The sequence below is a fragment of the Hyla sarda genome, chromosome 5 (assembly GCF_029499605.1).
Source record: "Hyla sarda isolate aHylSar1 chromosome 5, aHylSar1.hap1, whole genome shotgun sequence".
NCBI classification, from domain to species: domain Eukaryota; kingdom Metazoa; phylum Chordata; class Amphibia; order Anura; family Hylidae; genus Hyla; species Hyla sarda.
The window spans coordinates 107,734,938-107,754,613 of NC_079193.1; the positions used below are offsets into that span (position 1 = coordinate 107,734,938).

General features: G+C 41.1%; 1 protein-coding gene across 2 annotated transcripts in view; it reads right to left on the reverse strand.

The window, feature by feature from the left end:
* Window positions 1-19,676, reverse strand: part of GADL1 (glutamate decarboxylase like 1) — a 384,680-nt gene that overhangs the window by 283,762 nt on the left and 81,242 nt on the right. For both annotated transcript variants that reach the window (XM_056520082.1, XM_056520083.1), the window contains exons 2-3: window positions 18,866-19,038; window positions 3,373-3,499 (exon numbers count right to left, since the gene is read on the reverse strand). In XM_056520082.1, the coding sequence (XP_056376057.1) occupies window positions 3,373-3,499; window positions 18,866-19,038 (300 nt within the window). The remainder of the gene's footprint in view (window positions 1-3,372; window positions 3,500-18,865; window positions 19,039-19,676) is intronic.

Below are 19,676 nucleotides of genomic sequence, written 5' to 3' on the forward strand. Positions count from 1 at the left end.
TTTTTTTGTGGGGGGGGTGTAGTTTTTGTGTAGTGCACTTTATGGTAAAATATGTGATCTTTATTCTGTGGGTCAATACGATTATAACATGTCCACCATTGTTGTATGAAGTTAAAGCATTACTGTCATTAGTAAGAAAATTGACATAAACAAATGCTTAAATCTGCATTGTAATGTGCCCTAAGATCTGTATGCATAATAATATGCCTGTGTTGATATGTAATATGCATGTGGTAATATGTAAAATACCTTTTGATCTATGTATTGCTACATTTCTCTGAGAGGCTGGGGGTGGTTCCCCTGGAGCATGATAAGCTCTCCTCCACCTTCCCTCTCCCCTGTCATGAGGTCTACACAGGCATTTTTACATTTGCAAAACATTTTACCTAAATGCATATTCTTTATAATTGTAATGTAGCCATTTAAAAAGGACAAAAGGGTGCAAGGACAAAATAAAAACTTGAATTTTGTGCAAAAATTTTTCATTTTTACAGTTTTACAGCTTTGTGACCAAAAGTGCATACTTTTTATAACCCTAAAGCAGCCATGTGGAACCTATTTGGTGCAAAATAAACAAGAAATAAGTTCATAAAATGTCCAAAGAGAAACCATTTTGCATATAAATAATAGATAAGCACCTTGTATTGCTTGTCACTGTGCATGTAAATGCTTCTCTTCTTAAAGACTGCAAACTGTCTGCATCTTGCCTGTGCTCTGAGGCACACAATGGAGATAACCATATCTCTCTCCCCCCTCCCTTCAGATATTTTTGGGTATTTTTTAAACCATTTTTTTTACATTTTTAGCAATTAAAATTTTAATGAAGTATAAAAACTAGTTTTTATGGAAGTATTAAATGGAAAAAAGTTGTTTCTAATGATAGTAACACTTTAATCAACTCAAACATATTGAGTAAGAGTTTGTGATCATAGTGCCAAATGTTGTATAGACATCCAAAATAAACACCAGGGAATGCTTGTCATTAGCGGTCTTTATACAAATATGTCCATCATGGTTTACAGGATGTATATTTAATACACAAAACACCGGCTATGCATAAACGCCGCAATGAGCCACATAAATAACTCTCTCCAAAAATAGAGGTCAATTACGATTAGAACAACAAGTAAAATAAACAAACAATCTCTTTATTGGAAAATAAGCATACATATCCTTAAAATCAGACATAGAAGATAAGGCACCAAGGTATATATATATAGAAAATGGGGGTGAGGATGGAAGCTGGAATATCATGGGTTACAGGATAACAATATCAATACAATGGATATACAGTGTGAATATACGCTGATAGAAGCAGTACTCGCAGGTGAAAATCAAGCTAGTACTTTGCACACACTGGTAAATGGTCACGGTAAAAAACAGAGCTAGAGAAACAGGCAATACTGAGTACTTACAAAACCTCACATGGGCCACATAATAAAAGATTCCTGCCATACATCCTGCCTGAAACCACCTCACACCCTCCTGACGAAGCAGAAGCAAAAACACATGTTCAGGGTAAGGAGGTGGTTTCAGGCAGGATGTATGGCAGGAATCTTTTATTATGTGGCCTAGGTGAGGTTTTGTAAGTACTCAGTATTGCCTGTTTCTCTATCTCTGTTTTTTACCGTGACCATTTACCAGTGTGTGCAAAGTACTATCTTGATTTTCACCTGTGAGTACTGCTTCTATCAGCATATATTCACACTGTATATCCATTGTATTGATATTGTTATCCTGTACCCCATGATATTCCAGCTTCCATACTTGGTGGTCTCTTACTGGAGGTCTCTTACTCTCCTTTGAACTGCTCAATAGGTCTTCTCCTGATACAGTGCGCCTGAGACCGACTGTACTAGTAGAGCACCAACATTGCAGCACAATGCTATGCCATCGTATAGTTTTGTAACGCACATTACTGCCGCTAATGAGGTGCAAACCAGATTGTGAAAGGTTAGGAAGAGATATCGGATTAGGCTACTGTAGGTGTCAGTAGAAGTAATAGCTCATGGTTTTATGATAAGAAGTGGTTATCACATTTTTATACAAAAGGGTGATACGATATTTAAAAAAAGGGAATTTTGTTTATAAAAGATATAATTTTTTATAAAAGTAAACAGCAGTAAAAGTTCTGCATAAATGGACTGTACTTTTATAGCAAGATTACACAATGAGAGATTAAGGTACGGTATATATTGAGTTTATAGCAGCATGAGGTTTAGATACATAGATGATTTTTAGCAGCGTAAGTTTATCATTCATATTTTATGATTTTATTTACAGTCTATCAGCAATATAATGTAAACTATTAAAGTAATCCCCACTGTTATCCAATAACCTACATTCAACTTATTGAGGGGACACACAAAAACACTGAAACAAAAGCCCCGAAATAGGTCAATTGAAAGAGTTCCCACCATCTACCATGTACTATTTATAATAATTATTCTACCTCTGGCCCCAACAGAATGTGAGAGCTTCCTCAGCATCCCCTATAACAACAATGGTGCGATGAAGCACTGCGGCTGGTGTTATTCGAAAATGATACCGATTTTATGGTTGTACTATAGTTGGTATTTCGGCATCATAGTTTATATTACAGGGGTTCTACAACAAAGCGAAGCTGGTATTGTTACATGTAGAAATGTCTGAACATTGTTTAAAAAAAAAACATAATAAACTTTTTTTTCCATTTTTACTTCTCAGAAGACATCGAATAAGAAGTGACCAAAAAGTAACATCTGTCTCAAAAAAGTTCCGATAAAACTACAGATTATAACTATAGCTGCTATAATTATAGCTACCTGCATTTGATCAAAAGACCAGAAGTAAAAGCAGCTAAATAGAGCTGCGGCTGAGTGGTCAGGCAGCAGGAGCAGGCAGCTCTATTGTAAGTTATTGCAGGCATTACCATTTCATTGATCCCCACCCCAAACAGCATATGCCGCTCTACTCGGTGAGCTTCCATGGTGCTCTAACATATAATGGCTTGGGAACTAAATAGAGGGCAGGAACTCCTGTCATTTCGACAGGAGTCTCTGCTCTTGTAGAGCAAACACTGATGAATTTTGCTGCATCTTTGCGTACTGTCTGGCGATGAGTAGTATTGCTATGCACTTGGCCTAGTGAATCCAAATCGGATTAAAATCTCCCAAAATGATCATTATAGAGTCATGTCCCCAAAAGATAATGTAAAGTTGGCTATTTAGTTATACATTTCTGGTAAGAATAACAGGTTAATGATACAATACAGAATTGTTATTTCATGGGAGATACATGTAATTACTAAAACTGACAGGCCAGAAAAGGCCAAAGGTCATCTTTTAAATCAACATGCCCGACATACAATCCATTGGCGGTTTGATTTCTTACTTGTTTTGACGCTGTATTTAATAGCATTCTGACAAAGCTGATATAATTTCTGATGAGGTTCTCCAATGTCTTTGATATTTACATCTAGAAGTTTCTTAAGTTGTTCATATTCTTTCCATTCACAGACCTATAACAGTAATAAGAATAAGCTGTGCTATCACATTATGCATGTTGACATAGATAACAGCCATTGAATTTACTCAAAACCTTTAGCAAATACACTACGTATTACTTACACCTCTCCAGTGCATGGTCCAGGTAGCAACCCCTTCAGATGTAGTACTTTCACGTGTACCTCCACTTTCTATATATGTATACACCTTAAAAGCAACTTTTGGCTCTTCTTACATTAAAGAGGTACTCCGGTGGAAAACTTTTTTTTTTTTTTAAATCAACTGGTGCCAGAAAGTTAAACAGATTTGCAAATTACTTCTATTAAACAATCTTAATCCTTCCAGTACTTATTAGCTGCTGAATACTACAGAGGATTTTTTTTTTGGGAACACAGTGCTCTCTGCTGACATCACGTGCACAGTGCTCTCTGCTGACAACTCTGTCCATTTTAGGAACTGTCCAGAGCAGCATATGTTTGCTTTGGGGATTTTCTCCTACTCTGGACAATTCTTAAAATGGACAGAGATGTCAGCAGAGAGCACTGTGCTCGTGATGTCAGCAGAGAGCTCTGTGTTAAAAAAAAAAGAATAATTTCATCTGTAGTTTTCAGCAGCTAATAAGTACTGGAAGGATTAAGATTTTTTTATATAAGTTATTTACAAATCTGTTTAACTTTCTGGAACCAGTTGATAAAAAAAAAAATAAATAAATAAAGTTTTCCACTGGACTACCCATTTAATGGGGTTTTCAGGATTTATTCCTGATGGCCTATTCCTGGTACAAGATATTAAAACCTGACTAGTGGGGTCCAACTCTCAGTATCTCCTCAGATAAGCTGATTGAAGGGGCTGTGGTTCTCAGATGATCTCTGCACCTTTCTTATTACCAGGCACATATTCACTTTTGTATTTGCAATGCCTGGTATTACTATAGCTCAACCCCATTCATTTGCATGTTGTGGTAAGCCACAGTACCAGGCACAGCTACTATAATAAATAAATATATATTTTTTTAAATCAACTGGAGCCAGAAAGTTAAACAGATTTGTAAATTACTTCTATTTAAAAATCTTAATCCTTTCAGTACTTAGCAGCTTCTGTATGCTCTACAGGAACTGTCCAGAGCAGGAATAAATCCTCGTAGCAAACTTTTTCTACTCTGGACAGTTCATGACATGGACAGAGGTGTCAGCAGAGAGCACTGTAGTCAGACAGAAAAAAAACTGAAAAAGAAAAGAAATTCGTCTGTAGAATACAGCAGCTGATAAGTACTGGAAGGATTAAGATTTTTAAATAGAAGTCATTTACAAATCTGTTTAACTTGCTGGCACCAGTTGAGAAAAAAAATATAAAGTTTTCCACCAGAATACCCCTTTAACAGTAGGGGGAGCTCCCTATAGCCAGTACATGTGCAATGCTGGAAAGTAGAGATGAGTGAACTTTTGAAAAGTTTGATTTGTCTGATTCGCTAAATTTAGATCCAAATTTATTTGCGGCAAATCTATATTAAAAACGTCTATTTCTGGCCAACATAGAGCCTCAATAAGGGTGTAGAACACTTTTCTTTGTTCTAACATGCATATGGAGTGTGCTGGGGTAGTGAAATAATACTGTTATTCAGAATGAAATGCAGATTACCGGCAATGCTTTTAGAATCACTGCCGCAGAGCGGCACAATGACAGAACCTGGTGGTGGCATCAGTATGAGGAGACATATGGTGGCTGAATGACACAGCGTGGAGGTGTTGGCAGCATGAGGAGACCATATAGTGGCTGAATGACACAGTGTGGAGGTGTTGGCAGCATGAGGAGACCATATACTGTCTGAATGGCACAGCAAGGATTTGGCCGCAGCATGAGTAGACACTAGGCCTTCACAATCTTTAAGATTATTAGATGAAATTCTGAAATTTGAACCAAAGATTTTGGGTAGCTAGTGCTACCATAACAAAGTTTTTATTCCCAGACCCAGGCCCAACAGCATCAGTAAACCATGTATTTCCAGAGTGACACAGCCTGGAGTTGGCTGAATCATGAGGAGACCATATAGTGTCTCAATGCCACAGCCAGGATTTGGAAGCAGCATGAGTAGACACTAGGCCTTCACAATTCCTATGAAAAAAAGATGAAGTTTGAAATTTAAATTGAAGATTTTGGGTAGCTAGTGCTACCATTACAACATTTTCATTCCCAGGCCCAGCAGAATCAGTAAACCATATATTGCCTGAATGACACAGCCTGGAGGTGGCTGAAGCATGAGGAGACCATATAGTGTCTGAATGGCACAGCCTGGAGTTGGCGGCAGATGAGGAGACAATAGGGCCTCACAATCTCTAAGAACAAAAGATGAATTTTGAAATTTCAATTGAAGATGTATGGTACCTAGTGCTACCATAAACATTTATAGGTAATGTCCTAGGCCCAGCAGCATCACTAAACCAAGTAGTTGCTGAATGACACCCACAGGAGCACGCAGCAGCATGAGTACACAAGAGGGGTTCACAACCCCTAACATTAAAAGGTGAATGTTAAAATCATTATTGAAGATGCATGTTAGCTAGTGCTACCATCCAAAAATTTAAGGCCCAAGCCCAGCAGCATCACTAAACCATGTAGTTGCTGAATGACACAGACAGGAGCAGTCAGCAGCAGGAGTACACAAGAGGGTTTCATAACCCCTAAGATTAAAAGATCAATGTTGAAATCTAAAATGAGCATGTATGTAAGCTAGTGCTAACATACAAAAATGTAAGGCCCAAGCCCAGCAGCATCAGAAAGCCAAGTAGTTCCTGAAACATACAATCAGGAGCAGGCATCAGCAGTACACAAGAGGGTTTCATAACCCCTTACATTGAAAGGTCAATGTTGAAATCTCAATTAAGCGTGTATGTAAGCTAGTGCTAACATCCAAAAATTTAAGGACCAAGCCCAGCAGCATATGTAAGCCAAGTAGTTCCTTAACACACAGTGGAAGCAGGCATCAGCAATACACAAGAGGGTTTAATAACCCCTTAAATTGAAAGATCAATGTTGAAATCTCAATTAAGCATGTAAGTAATCAAGTGCCAACTTCCAAAAATGTAAGACCCAAGCCGAGCAGCATCAGTAAGCCAAGTAGTTCATGAAAGACACAGTCAGGAGCAGGCAGCAGCAGTACTTAAGAGGGTTTTTGTTTAACCTCTAAGATTGAAAGATCAATGTTGAAATCTCTATTGAAGAGGTATTTTACCTTGTGCTATCATCAAAGAAGTTAAGGCCCAAGCCCAGCAGCATTACTGAGCACAGTAGTTCATGAAACACACAGCCTGGAGCAGGCATCAGAATGAGTTTACAAGAGGGCTTCACAACCTCTAACATTAAAATGTTAATGTTGAAATCTGTATAGAAGATGTATGTTAGCTAGTGCTAACATCAAAAAAATTTTGGCACAGGCCCAGCCCCATCACTAAACCATATAGTTGCTGAAACACACAGCCTGAATCAGGCAGCAGCAGAAGTACACAAGAGGGCTTAATAACCCCTAACATTAAAAGGGGAATATTGAAATCTGTATAGAAGATGTATGTTAGTGCTAACATCTAATACATTTAGGCACAGGCCCTGCAGCATCAGTAAGCCAAGTACTTCCTGAAACACACAGCCTGGATCAGGCAGCAGGATGCATACATAAGAGGGCTTCACAACCCCTAACATTAAAAGATCAATGTTCAAATCTCTATTGAGCATGTATGTTTGCTAGTGCTACCATAAAAAAATTGTTAATAATATCCAAGAAAGTCCCAGCAGCATCAGAAAACAATATATTGGCTGAATGAAACAGCCTGGAGGTGAAGAAAGCATAAGGAGACCATATAGTGGCTGAATGGCACAGCCTGGATTTCGCAGAAGCATAAGGAGACAAAAAGTGGCTGAATGAAACAACCTGGAGGTGGCAGCAGCATCAGGAGTCCTGAACGTGACCCGGTGACAGAGTGGTGTGGTGGGTGGCAATACTAGTCCCCGGTGATGAAGGTGGCTGGAATGTTTGTAACTGGGAAGCAGTGCTTTAAATCTGTTTGGAACTATCCATATTTGTGAAGAGTAGGTGTAGCACCATGGTCAATCTACTCTGATGCATCTTGCATTGGTGGGTGGAAATCCTGGCTGATCCATGTCTGATTCATCTTCACAAAGGGCAGTATCTCCACATTTTTTGTGGACAGATGAGTTCTCCTTGGGGTGACTATGGCCCCCGAAGCACTAAACACCCGCTCTGATGCCACACTAGTGGCCGGGCAGGACAACTTTTCAGGGGAAAACTCTGCTAGTTGCAGCCATAAATCAAGTTTGGCTGCCCGGAAGTCCACAGATCTTCAAGGTTTGTTGGCATGGCCATGTCAAGGTATGCCACCTGCTGCTGGTTCAGGTCCTGCTCCATGTCTACCTGCTGCTGATGAGTTGCTTCACTATGTGGGTGAAGAAATTGCTAACATCTAATACATTTAGGCACAGGCCCAGCAGCATCAGTAAGCCAAGTAGTTCCTGAAACACACAGTCTGGATCAGGCAGCAGGATGCGTACATAAGAGGATGGAGCTGGTACTGCTCCTGCCACCCCACTCATCCCCAGCAACCATCCCCAGCAGCCATGGCAGTGGAAGGTGAGCGCAGAGGGCCCCCCCCCCCCCCCCCCACGAGGAAGACCTGCGAGTGGATGGATGATCGGCCAACTGACTGCGTAGGATCTCTCTGTAGTAGGTCAGTTTGTCCTCCCTCTCAGTGGGTGTAAAAAGCCCCCCCATTTTGTGCCGTAGCAAGGGTCCAATAAGGTGAGGAGCCAGAAGTCATCCCGCTGCCGAATGTTGACAATTCGGCGGTCACTATGCAAACAACTGAGCATGCATCGTGCCATTTATGTATGTGACTCAGAGGGACTCCCTGTCTCCATCTCCACTGCATACTGCAACGGTGTGTCTGGGTCCTCTGTCTCGCCTTCCTCATAACCCTCTAGCTCCTCTAGTTGATCATGCTCCTCCTCTCCTGTCAGATGACTAGAAGCACCGCCCATCTCATGAAACCAAAACTGTGCACCACTGTGACCCTCAGCCTCCTCCTCCTCCAGTTCAGCCCCTACAGGGCTCATTTAGATGTAGGAGACACGTCTCTTTTGCCCTGACCAGCCATCGTTTCCAACACTTAGTGTAGGAAATAAAGCAGTGGAATTCCCGTAATCCTGGTGAGTTACTAATAATGTGGCTTCCTCTAAGGGCCTGAGCAAACGGCAGGTGTCACGTATGAGCTGCCACTGGTTCACATTGAAGTTACACAGGAGAGTACCCCTATCCGCTTGGATCCTCAAGAAATTGGTGATGGCTTTTCTCTGTTCGTACAGTCGGTCCAACATATGGACAGTAGAATTCCAATGTGTGGCAACATCACAAATCAGACTATGTTTGGAGATACCATTCTGAGGCTGCAGCTCAAAAAGGGTGTATGAGTGGCTGAAGTGCATGCAAAGTTTCCTTCCCATTGTTAGGATGTCTTGCAAATAGGGGGGGGAACACTTCAAGAACTGCTTGACAACCAGATTGAACACATGTGCCATGCATGGCGCATGGGTCACCCTTCCTTGTCGCAGTGCGGCCAAGATGTTCTTCCCGTTGATGGTCACCATGGTTCCCATTTACAGCTTTCATGGAGTAAGCCATGCTCTGATTTCTTTACGAATGACTTTTAGCAGTTCCTCCCGTGTGACTCTTTTCACCAAGGCAAACCATGTGAAGAACAGCGTGACACCGCCGTGCCCTGCACACAGGGTATGCTGAGGGGCCACTGAGACTTGTCTGGGCAGTGGAGGCTGAGGACATGGTGGAAGATGAGGAGGCAGAGTCGCACAGGACAAATGGACTGATAGCGTGGAGGAGTAAGTGGCGTAACCTGTCCAAGTTGGGTTGTGGCTGTGCAGGAACCACATTCACCCAGTGAGCCATAAAGGACATGTATTGTTCCTGACCGTAGTTACAGCTCAAGATGTTGACACTGCCATGCACTTTGGTACACACTGACAGGCTCAAGGACTGGACCTTGAGTACTGCCTTCTTCGCAAAGAAATGACGGCTTGGCACTCTCCACCTCTGCTCGGCACAAGCCATCAGTGCAGAGTCCACCACTTGAAAAGGGAGGGACTGCAGCACCAGCAACTTAGACAGGAGCACATTCAGCTTCTGCACCGTTGGATGAGTGGGCGCATACTGTTGTCTCTGGGACATAGCTTCGCGGATGGATTGTTTGTGGAATGGGACTAAAAGTGAGAGGAGCAGGAGCATCTGGAGCGACAGAAGTACGGTATGACACACAGCTCACTTTGGCTGAGGTGGTAGTGCCTTTGCTGGCTGAAATAGGGAGCGGCATGCCACTGGGTGATGCAGCAGGCCGGACCACTACCTCAGAGACGCGGTTCTCCCAGGCCGCATTATGGTGGCGAAGCATATGTTGATGCAGGGCCGTGGTGCCAACATTGGGACCCTGGCCACACTTCACCTTCTGCCAACATATCTTACATGTGGCTATGTGAACCTCCTCCGGATGCTTGATGAAAAACTGCCACACCGCCGAGTAGCTGATTTTCCCACCAACAGTCTGCACTAATTGACTGCTACTGCTGCCGACTCCAGGAACCCCTGTTCCACTACCTCCCAGGAAGGTAGGCTGCCTCAAAGCAGGTGGTTTCCCCTGGGCACGTTTGGATCCAGAATTTCCACTTCTGCCACCACGCTGACTGCCAACCATGCTACTGCCTTGCTGGCTCAGCTGCTGCCTCATGGGCAACCTGCAACTCTCTTCTCCTGATGATGATGAAGCCCCTTTTGCACCAGTTTCCCAATTGCGATCGGCTTCATTATCATCAACAAGTGTCTGCACGTCACTGATGTCCTCCTCAGGTTCCTCAACAGCGTCTGCTTCAGGACCCTGAACCCTGGCAACACCGCCTCCCACGTCACTCTACTCATCACTACTTGCCCCCATTAGCGGAGGAAGCGGCAGATGTCTCCTCCACTTCTTGGATGGGCAGTAGCTGCTGACTGTCCTCTATTAGATCGTCCTCAGTGAATAGTGGAGCTGAACCCACAGCATAAAGATACTTCTGTAGGAGAGGGAACAGCATAGGACAGAGGAAATGGGAGGACAGGGACTGCTCTCGGGCCATGTCAACTGAGGGTTGTATCTGAGGAATTCACCGACTGTTGGATGTCAGATGTCACTTGTGATGAAGTGGATGACCGTGTTAACCAATCGACGATGGCAGATGGGTTGCTTGTCGAGACACGACCACTAGCTGATAACGGGAGCCCAGGCCTCTCGCTGCGACTCCTGCTGCCACTCGCCCCTAGTCTGCTGCGACCTCTGCCTGGAGGATTTAGTCCTCTGCCACTCCTCTTTGCATGTCCTGGCACTTCTCTGCCTGACATACTTACTATGTACTGTATATGAGGGGATTACAATACGCTTAAAACAGTATTTGTCTAGAAAAGCAGCAGGCGTGCAGTTTTGGCTGTCCTTTCACAGTATCTAGGCCCTTGACAGATTAACAGGTACGAAATAGTACACTATTTAGATGTACGTATGCAGTATGCACTGATGAGGGCTGAAAAATGCGCTACAGTACCCTTAAAAAAATATACATTTTTGTAAAACACTAGCATTACATAACTGTGCTGCAGCCAAAAAAAAGCTGTGTACTAAACACAAAATTGCACTCTGTCAAAGACTATTAGGAATGGACTGCTGGGTATTATACCGTCTACAGGCTAGTATAACCAGCAGATGATTAAAGAAACTGAATTGTGCTAAGGTTTATGAAGTTGAGGCAGCTTGTTGAAATGTATGAGGCAACACACAGCTATGTTCCCCTCTCTGTAATACTATGCCGAAGAAAGTGACTGGGAGGTTAATGCCTGCAGCTGCAGTAAAAATCCTTTTCAGTGAAAAAAACAATGCTCCACGAGAACGCTGACGTGACTAGGAACATGTTAAATGCTGCTGGAATGCGCTTTTTCTGCTGTAGCACACACACATAGGCTGTCCGTCTTATGTCTCTGCAGTATAATGAATGAAGTGGCTGGCCGCAATATGGCTGCCGATTTTACATGGCTGTGACATCACAGGGGTGACTGGCTGCATCCTGCATGTGATTCAGGGTTATCCCGCCTACTTCCCTTCCCGCCTTCCCTTTCTGCCTTCCCAGCATTCCTTGCCCCATGTACTGACATGTAGATCCGCCATTTTTGGTGTCCTGGAGCCTGGACCGCAGTAAATGGAGTTCAATGAAGCGAATTGCACAATAGAATTGCGGCAATATTTGCATTAGTTGCGAATTGAATATTTCCTGAAATTAGTAACAAATTTGGGTTCATCTGCTTCTATTCGCTCATCTCTACTGGAAAGGCAAAAAAAAGTTTGAAAATGGACAAGTAGAAAGGACATATATTAGCAATGAACAGGGATAGAGGACGTGCAGTACAACAAAAGTTTACATACAAGTTGCAGGCTTGAATGCATCAAATGTAGATCTTGAATATATTCACAGAGAGAGCGAGAGAAATAAACATGTTTTTTTTTTATTTATTATAGTAAATATGCATTTTGGAAAGGAAGGGTATCTATCAGGGGGTTATTAGTAGGAATTTACTGAAATGAATATATGTATTGCCAAAAATGTTAAACGTAGTGTTCGGCCATTTCTTAGCAATGTCTGTTTTTGGCAAAGCTGGATGACATGGGGTCTCCGAAATTGCTGCATACAATTCAGCATAATAAAAACCTGAACAAATGCTGTGGGAGTCATAATGTTAACCATTTACATTTTTACACAACTTTCCAAGATATTCCACAAGAAATATATATATATATATATATATATATATATATATATATATATATACATATAAAATTCAATGTGTGTCTGTGTATGTGTGTATGTTCCAACATCATGTCCAAACGGCTAAAGATATTAACATGAAACTTGGCACACATGTTACTTATATGTCAACAACAAACATAGGATAGGTAATTTAACCCTTACTCACCCCCATTTGCCAGGGTTATAGTTTTTGTTTAAAGTCCCATACAAGTCTATGGGAAATATATTTATATACCAACAAGAAAAAACAGAGCTACAACAATCTCCAAAAAATTGAAAAATGTTATTGCACATCATAGACAAGATAAAAATATGAGGTATAACTTACAAGGACACACCAATAAAAACCTTGCGGTGAAATACAAGGCATAAGTAAATACAAACTGTTGTTATCATAATATTGCACATGAAAAATTGATAATGGACTAAACTGGTTATTGGCTTATATTTTATAGTGTAAAGGAATGGTGTCCGTTTACCAATAAGCTGCCCATAGACCAAATTACAGTGTGTGTATATATAGTACACACTGTACTAAGCATAATAAGATTGCACTCACCCATAGTGGTAGAACGCCTGTATGTCACCGGACCCCTACAGTCACTGTTTCGCTCCTTCCTTAGGGGATGAAGCCCCCTGAGCCCTCCGTGAAAGGAGGATAGTGTCATGCCTACACCTGCTATGAGGCGTTTAAATATTACTGATTTCACCATAGGTGTAGTGGGACTACTGCTTATATGGGAAATATATGTTACTGCATAACTTCCAAACGGCTGGAGATATTTCGATAATACTTGGTCACATGTTACTTATATTTCCCCTTAAAATATAGGATAGTTAATTTAACCCTTAACTACCCCCATTTGTGAGGGTGGGGGTTTTTGTTTAAAGTCCCATGCAAATCAATGGGAAATGTATGTTCCCACATAACTTCCGTACGGCTGGAGATATTTCAATTCCTGGTACACATGTTACGGGTCAGGATAGGAGGTCAGCATAGGAGGTCTGGATAGGAGGACGAGGTAGGAGGACGACATAGGAGGACGAGATAGGAGGACGAGATAGGAGGACGAGATAGGAGGACGAGATAGGAGGACGAGATAGGAGGACGGGATAGGAGGACGAGATAGGAGGATGGGATAGGAGGTCGGGATAGGAGGTCGGGATAGTTGGTCGAGATAGGCGGTCGAGATAGACGGTCGAGATAGGCGGACGGGATAGGAGGTCAGAACAGGAGGTCGGGATAGGAGGACTGGATAGGAGGTCGGGATAGGAGGACGGAATAGGAGGTCGGGATAGGAGGTCGGGATAGGAGGACGGAATAGGAGGTCGGGATAGGAGGTCGAGATAGGAGGTCGGCATAGGAGGTCGGGATAGGAGGTCGGAATAGGAGGTCGGAATAGGAGGTCGGAATAGGAGGTCGGAATAGGAGGTCGACATATGAGGATGGCAAAGGAGGACGGGATAGGAGGTCAGGATAGGAGGTCGGGATATGAGGATGGGATATGGGGTTGGAATATGACAACAATATATGAGGATGGGATATAAAGTCAAAAGCTTCCTCCTTTGCTTATTTTCCTCCCCAACAAGGATTAGGAAGGAAAAACCGGGCAACGACGGGTGCTTAGCTATTTAAGGACAATCATAACTTCTATAGCAAGAACATGACATTGTCACATGCAGGGTGCCTGGACAGCAAACTGAGTCCTTAAATGTGCTGTTACATGGAGCCTCAGACTAATACCACCATAATTCAGCAACAGATTGAGTACGCCAATATTTTTTGCGCAAAATAGAATAGAGTCTTTAGGGAAAAAACCCTATGTCCTCCTCTTTATCAAATCATGACCACGAGGTGCTACAGTATATCATGCATGCATAGTATTGTTTGAGTACCTGAGCCTTGCGTGGGACTACAATGTTTACTCGACACAAAAAAAGAGCAGATTCCATTAAATCTTTTTACTCTGTGTTGATTCCATTTCTAATTGTGGCTAATATTACTAACCAAAATGCTATGTATGAACCTAGCCTTAATGTATTTGGTAAAAAAAATAAAAAATAAAAAAACAACTATAAATACATGAATAAAAACTTTTCCATATGTTTCTTCTATATTTCATAGAGATTATAAATTATTATACATTTCTTTAAAGAATAAGTCCCATGCCTTGAAGTACAGAAAAACGTATCCCTTCTCTACAGGATAGGGGATAAGTTCTATATCACGGGTGTCCCCTGCGATCTCCTGTACAGAGCCCTGACTCTCCCCTAGAATGGCATGTCACATATCTCTATGGGAGAGCTGTCCGGCTATCTTCCGGTTCTCCCATAGAGATATATGAAGGGGGTATGGGAGCCCCAGCTTTGGGCAGGGGTTGTAACGTGCCACTCTAGGGGAGAGCTGGGGCTCCTTACAGGAAATTGCAGGAGAGCACAGTGGTTGAACCCCCCATGATCTAAAACGTATCCTCTATTCTGTGGATAGGGATACGTTTTTCTGTACTTCAAGGCATGGAACTTCTTCTTTAAGACTAAACTTTACATCATCATTTGTATTGTATTCTATGCCAATAAACAAGCCTAAGGGGGGAAAACTGTTAAACTCAACACCACAGAACCTGTATAATCCAACATCTGATATTTAATTTGTTTATTAATAAATTCTTAAAGCAGAAACTATTAAACAAATATGACTGTGCACACCATAAGGAATACACCATGTGCTCCATAATGAAATACTCATTGGAACAATATTTTTCTTGCTCCCTGGAAGCTTTTGCAAAATTATATAAAATGTTCTCCTTTATCATGGATTTTATAAACATTTATTATGGCTCATTTAGCACACAGAGTGGCAAAAATGTATGTAAGTTATCCATCCTTCTGCTGTTATACACAGAACCATTAAGCAAACTAGTAAACTGTAAAAGCTTGCCTGGAGCAAGCCAAAGTGCATAGCAAGGAAATCACTATGTGCGAATGGAAAGTAATTGATGATGATTGAACAAGACTGTAAACTATAAACTGGAAAAATCTGCGTATTTGAGTCTACTTAGTAGGTGTAAATGAAGTACTGTCGGAATTAATCACCAATTTATTTTAAAGGGTTGTAAAATGGCAGCTGTATCACAAATATGTGAGTAGCTGGAAGACGAGAAATGTGAGGCATGGCTTGTTTACAAGGTAATTGTTGGGTTAAAATGTGTTATTCCTTATTTTTTTCTTGTGGCTCCCCATAACCTGTCACAAGATGACTAGCTAAGAAAAGAAAAAAAAGATCTTGTATCATGAGAAATTTTAATCCTCTAAATTCAAGGATGACTGGATAATTCTGTAGGCTGCATGTTCAATGGCTCACACTATCCTAGAAAGAATTTCTTTAGTATTAGTTAAAGGGAAAGTGCCACCTGTTGGATAGCTGTTTGGGTATAAAAACAAAGTGTACCCCTCCTGGAGGTGATGATGATTGCCAAATTGATAAAATTCAAAGTGTGTCACAGAGGTGGAGTCAAGCTGCTTAAGTGCCGAATTCTGGCACACTTTCCACTTTCCCACCTCACAGCCAACATTTTGAAAAAAGGTGTGAATGGTAGTCTCAGGAGTATGAGTCTGATTCACACCCCCTTAAACTCATATCCACACCCCTTAATCCTGATTTATTCCCTTCAGTCTCATTTAGAAACACTGGGACTGTTTTGAGTTGAATCGGGGTGCTCTGCCAGTGGGTCGTTCCCCCTGTGGGCACTGGTGTTGCATTGGTGGTGGTCGCTGCCCAGTGCTATGCCATTTTATGCCAGGGACGTTAGGGACTCACTCTACATAGGTGTCCTTGATGTGGCGAGTGGGCTTTTACTTTTAATCAAAATGTATACTAACAACCTGTTTGTTTTTTAATTCATGCTGAGAAGCAAGTAGATCAAAATACAAATTGTGGATGTGGTCTGTTTTATGGTAGCCTCCCAGTCTGACTGGGAGCACATGGTAAGTGAGCTTTTACACCTTGTTCACAAGGTGGTGTGGTGCTGTGTGCCGTTCATTGCTGCCGTGGCACCGTGTCTGTATGGAGGCACAGCCCTGGGACTGGTTTGAGTGGCATTGGGGCTGTTCTGCCAGTGGGTCGTTTACCCTGAGGGCACTGGTGTTGCAGTGGTGGTGGTGGCTTCCCAGTGCTACACCATTTTATGCTAGGGACTTTAGGGGCCCACTCTAAATAGGTGGCCTTGACGTGGCGAGTGGGCTTGTACTTTTTGATCAAAATGTATACTAACAACCTGTTAGTTTTTGAATTTATGCTGAGAAGCAAGTAGATCAAAATACAAATTGTGCGACCATGTCTGTTTTCTCTACTTGAATTCTCATTTACAAATAGTGTTGCTCGCGAATATTCGCAATTCAAATTTTATTCGCGAATATCGCATATTCGCAAATTCGCGAATATTCGCAAATATAGCACTATATATTCGTAATTACGAATATTCATTGTTTTTTTTGTGTTTTTTTTCACAGTACACATCACAGTGATAATCCCTCTCTGCTTCCAGCTTGTGTGGTGTAAAGAAGGCTCTAATACTACTGTGTGATACTGGTGTGCGAATTTTCGCATATGCGAAAATTTGTATATGCAAATTTTTGCATTTGCGAATTTTTACTTATGCTAATTTTTGTATATGTTAATTTCCGCATATGTTAATTTTCGCTTACGCAAATTTGCGCATATGCGAAACTAAAACGAGAATATTACGAATATGCGAATTTAGCGAATATATGATGAATATTCGTCCATATATTCGCGAAATCGAATATGGCCTATGCCGCTTAACACTATTTACAAACACCCCTAAGCCTAGAATTTACACTTTTCAAATGACTAATCAGGAAAAAATCTGGGGTGGGTGGTGGTCAGTGCTGGAACCTAGCCTACAAAAGAAACACTTTTCTTTTATCTGACCACAGGTCCTCTTTAATGTGTCTTTAGAAAAGGGAATCTGGGTCAACAATTAACATAATTGAATGCCATATATGGAAAAACAAAAATAAAATAAAATAAAAGACTTGGGTGTCGCTGTGTCCTGGTACTTAGCGCCCAGCAATGTAGGCTGCTGCAATCACTGCATCTTCCAACACGGTAAGCCAGCTGCTGTTATCAGGCGTATGGATAATGACAGACATCAGTGATGAAGCTGATCTCCTCCACTAACCCTTCAAATTAATGGCATCTAAAGTATCTGTAGGGCTAGGAGGGGAATCCTCGGACCACCTGCAGCATGAGTTTAAATGGTGGCTGTAGCACTGCTAACCTGCTCCAAGACCGTAACGGGGATTTTCTTGTATGGTTTTCCTTCTGGTAGACCATACAAGAAGATCACCAATATGCCTGATCAGTGCTATGCCTATGCATAGCACTGAACAGTAACAGCAATCAATACAATGCTATAAATAGTCGTTTGTAGGAACTTTAATTAAAAAAAAATGTGTTTCTTTTTTTTTTTTATTAAATAAATAAGCTGCTCCCCCCCTAAACAATTTAAACCACCACTTTTTCCATTTTACTAAGAAAAGAAATAAACATATTTGGTGTGTTTGAAATGTCCGAACTATTAAAATATAATGTTAATGGTCCTGTAGTACAGTGAACGGCATAAGTGGGGGGAAGAAAATACCAAATGCAAAATTTGCTGATTTTTAGTCACATCCCAGAAACAAATGGAATAAAAAGTGACCAAAAAAAGTAACTTGTATGCAAAAGTGGCACCGATAAAAACTAAAAAAAAATTTGCAATCATACAGCCATGTATATGAAATAAATAAGAAAGTTATCGGGGGGTCAAGATAGGTTAATTTTAAACATACAGTTTTGAGCCAAGTCTTGAGCTTTGAAGTTTCCACGAAACTTAAAAACATATCCTGCTACCAGGACCATCATTGGAGATACACTTATTAATTTTCTCTACACTGTGGTTCCACCATCCACCTGTTGTGCCAGGAACAGGAAAAGTAGATGTTTACACAATGTCATTTCCATGCAGAATTCTGCAGAAGAATTCCGCACGGACATTCCGCAGCGGAATTTCCGTGGCAGATGTTTTAGTCTGCACAGAAATGCCATTCATGAGACAGCACATTTTCAAGTGGTCCTAGTGCTGGCATGTTCTGCCAGCGGAATTTCCGCATGGAAATTTTCCATGCGGACATTCCACCATGTGAACATAGCCTTAGAGGTCAGGAGCATCTCTGCTTGGGAACAATTTGAAGTCGCTCCTGACCATTTTTATACATATTCAGCAGAAGTCACAGAAGTTAGACCGCTACTGATGATGAAGTAACGGCATGTTGTACCAATATGTCATACCCTTTATTTTTAATTTTTACTTTAAGCTAATTTTTGTATACTGGATGCGTTTTATACATTTACTGAAAGTTAGATGATCATGACAATTAAGACTTTATTGTACAGTAATCAGTAGCAATAATATTTTTACCTTTTCATTGACATCAGTTGCCTTATAAACAACCTCATTCATCAATATCCTGAAAACCTCTTCCACAAATTTTTCTCCAGAACTACTGTCAATGATTGGTCCATTTAGAACGACACCTTCCACAAGTACAGCATTCTTCTTCATCCCCTTTGCCTCCTGTAAACTTGTATCACCTGAAAACAGAAATCATCCCAATGAAAAATAACACTGCAAAATAAAACAAACAGGGCATTGTATATAACACTAATAAAATAAAGCAAAATGCCTTCTGCAAAGTAATATCATTATTATGCTTTTTATTAGTCTGTGGAGGCACTGTCTAGTTTAATGCATATCAGTTCAATGGAAAATTACAACCATAATCTGTGGAAATCAATGTAGGCAGCAATGAGTAATCATAAGCATACACAACATCATAAGAGCATTTGTCAGAACAGAACGATTGTTGGCTCCAGACAGTTTAATACTAGATTTGTAAAACCAATTTTTTTTTTAAATAGAATTGTTGAATTAAAGATAAAATAAGCTTCAAATCTGTCAGACAATTTGGGAAGACTTTACAATGTTTATCTGTTTTAAATGATATTCTGTATATGATGACTACTTTACAGTGGAATGAAGTAGGAATGAAACAACAGTTTGAATGCTGAATGCCAAGATGTCATGGCTAACATCCATAATGCTCAAAAGGCTTGGAGCAAGCACACAATGCTCAATGGTTAAAGAGCTGAATTTTGGGATACTTTCTCGACATCCATTATATACATTTTAGAGCTTAGGGGCAAAGTCAAGTGGAACACATCTGCAGCAT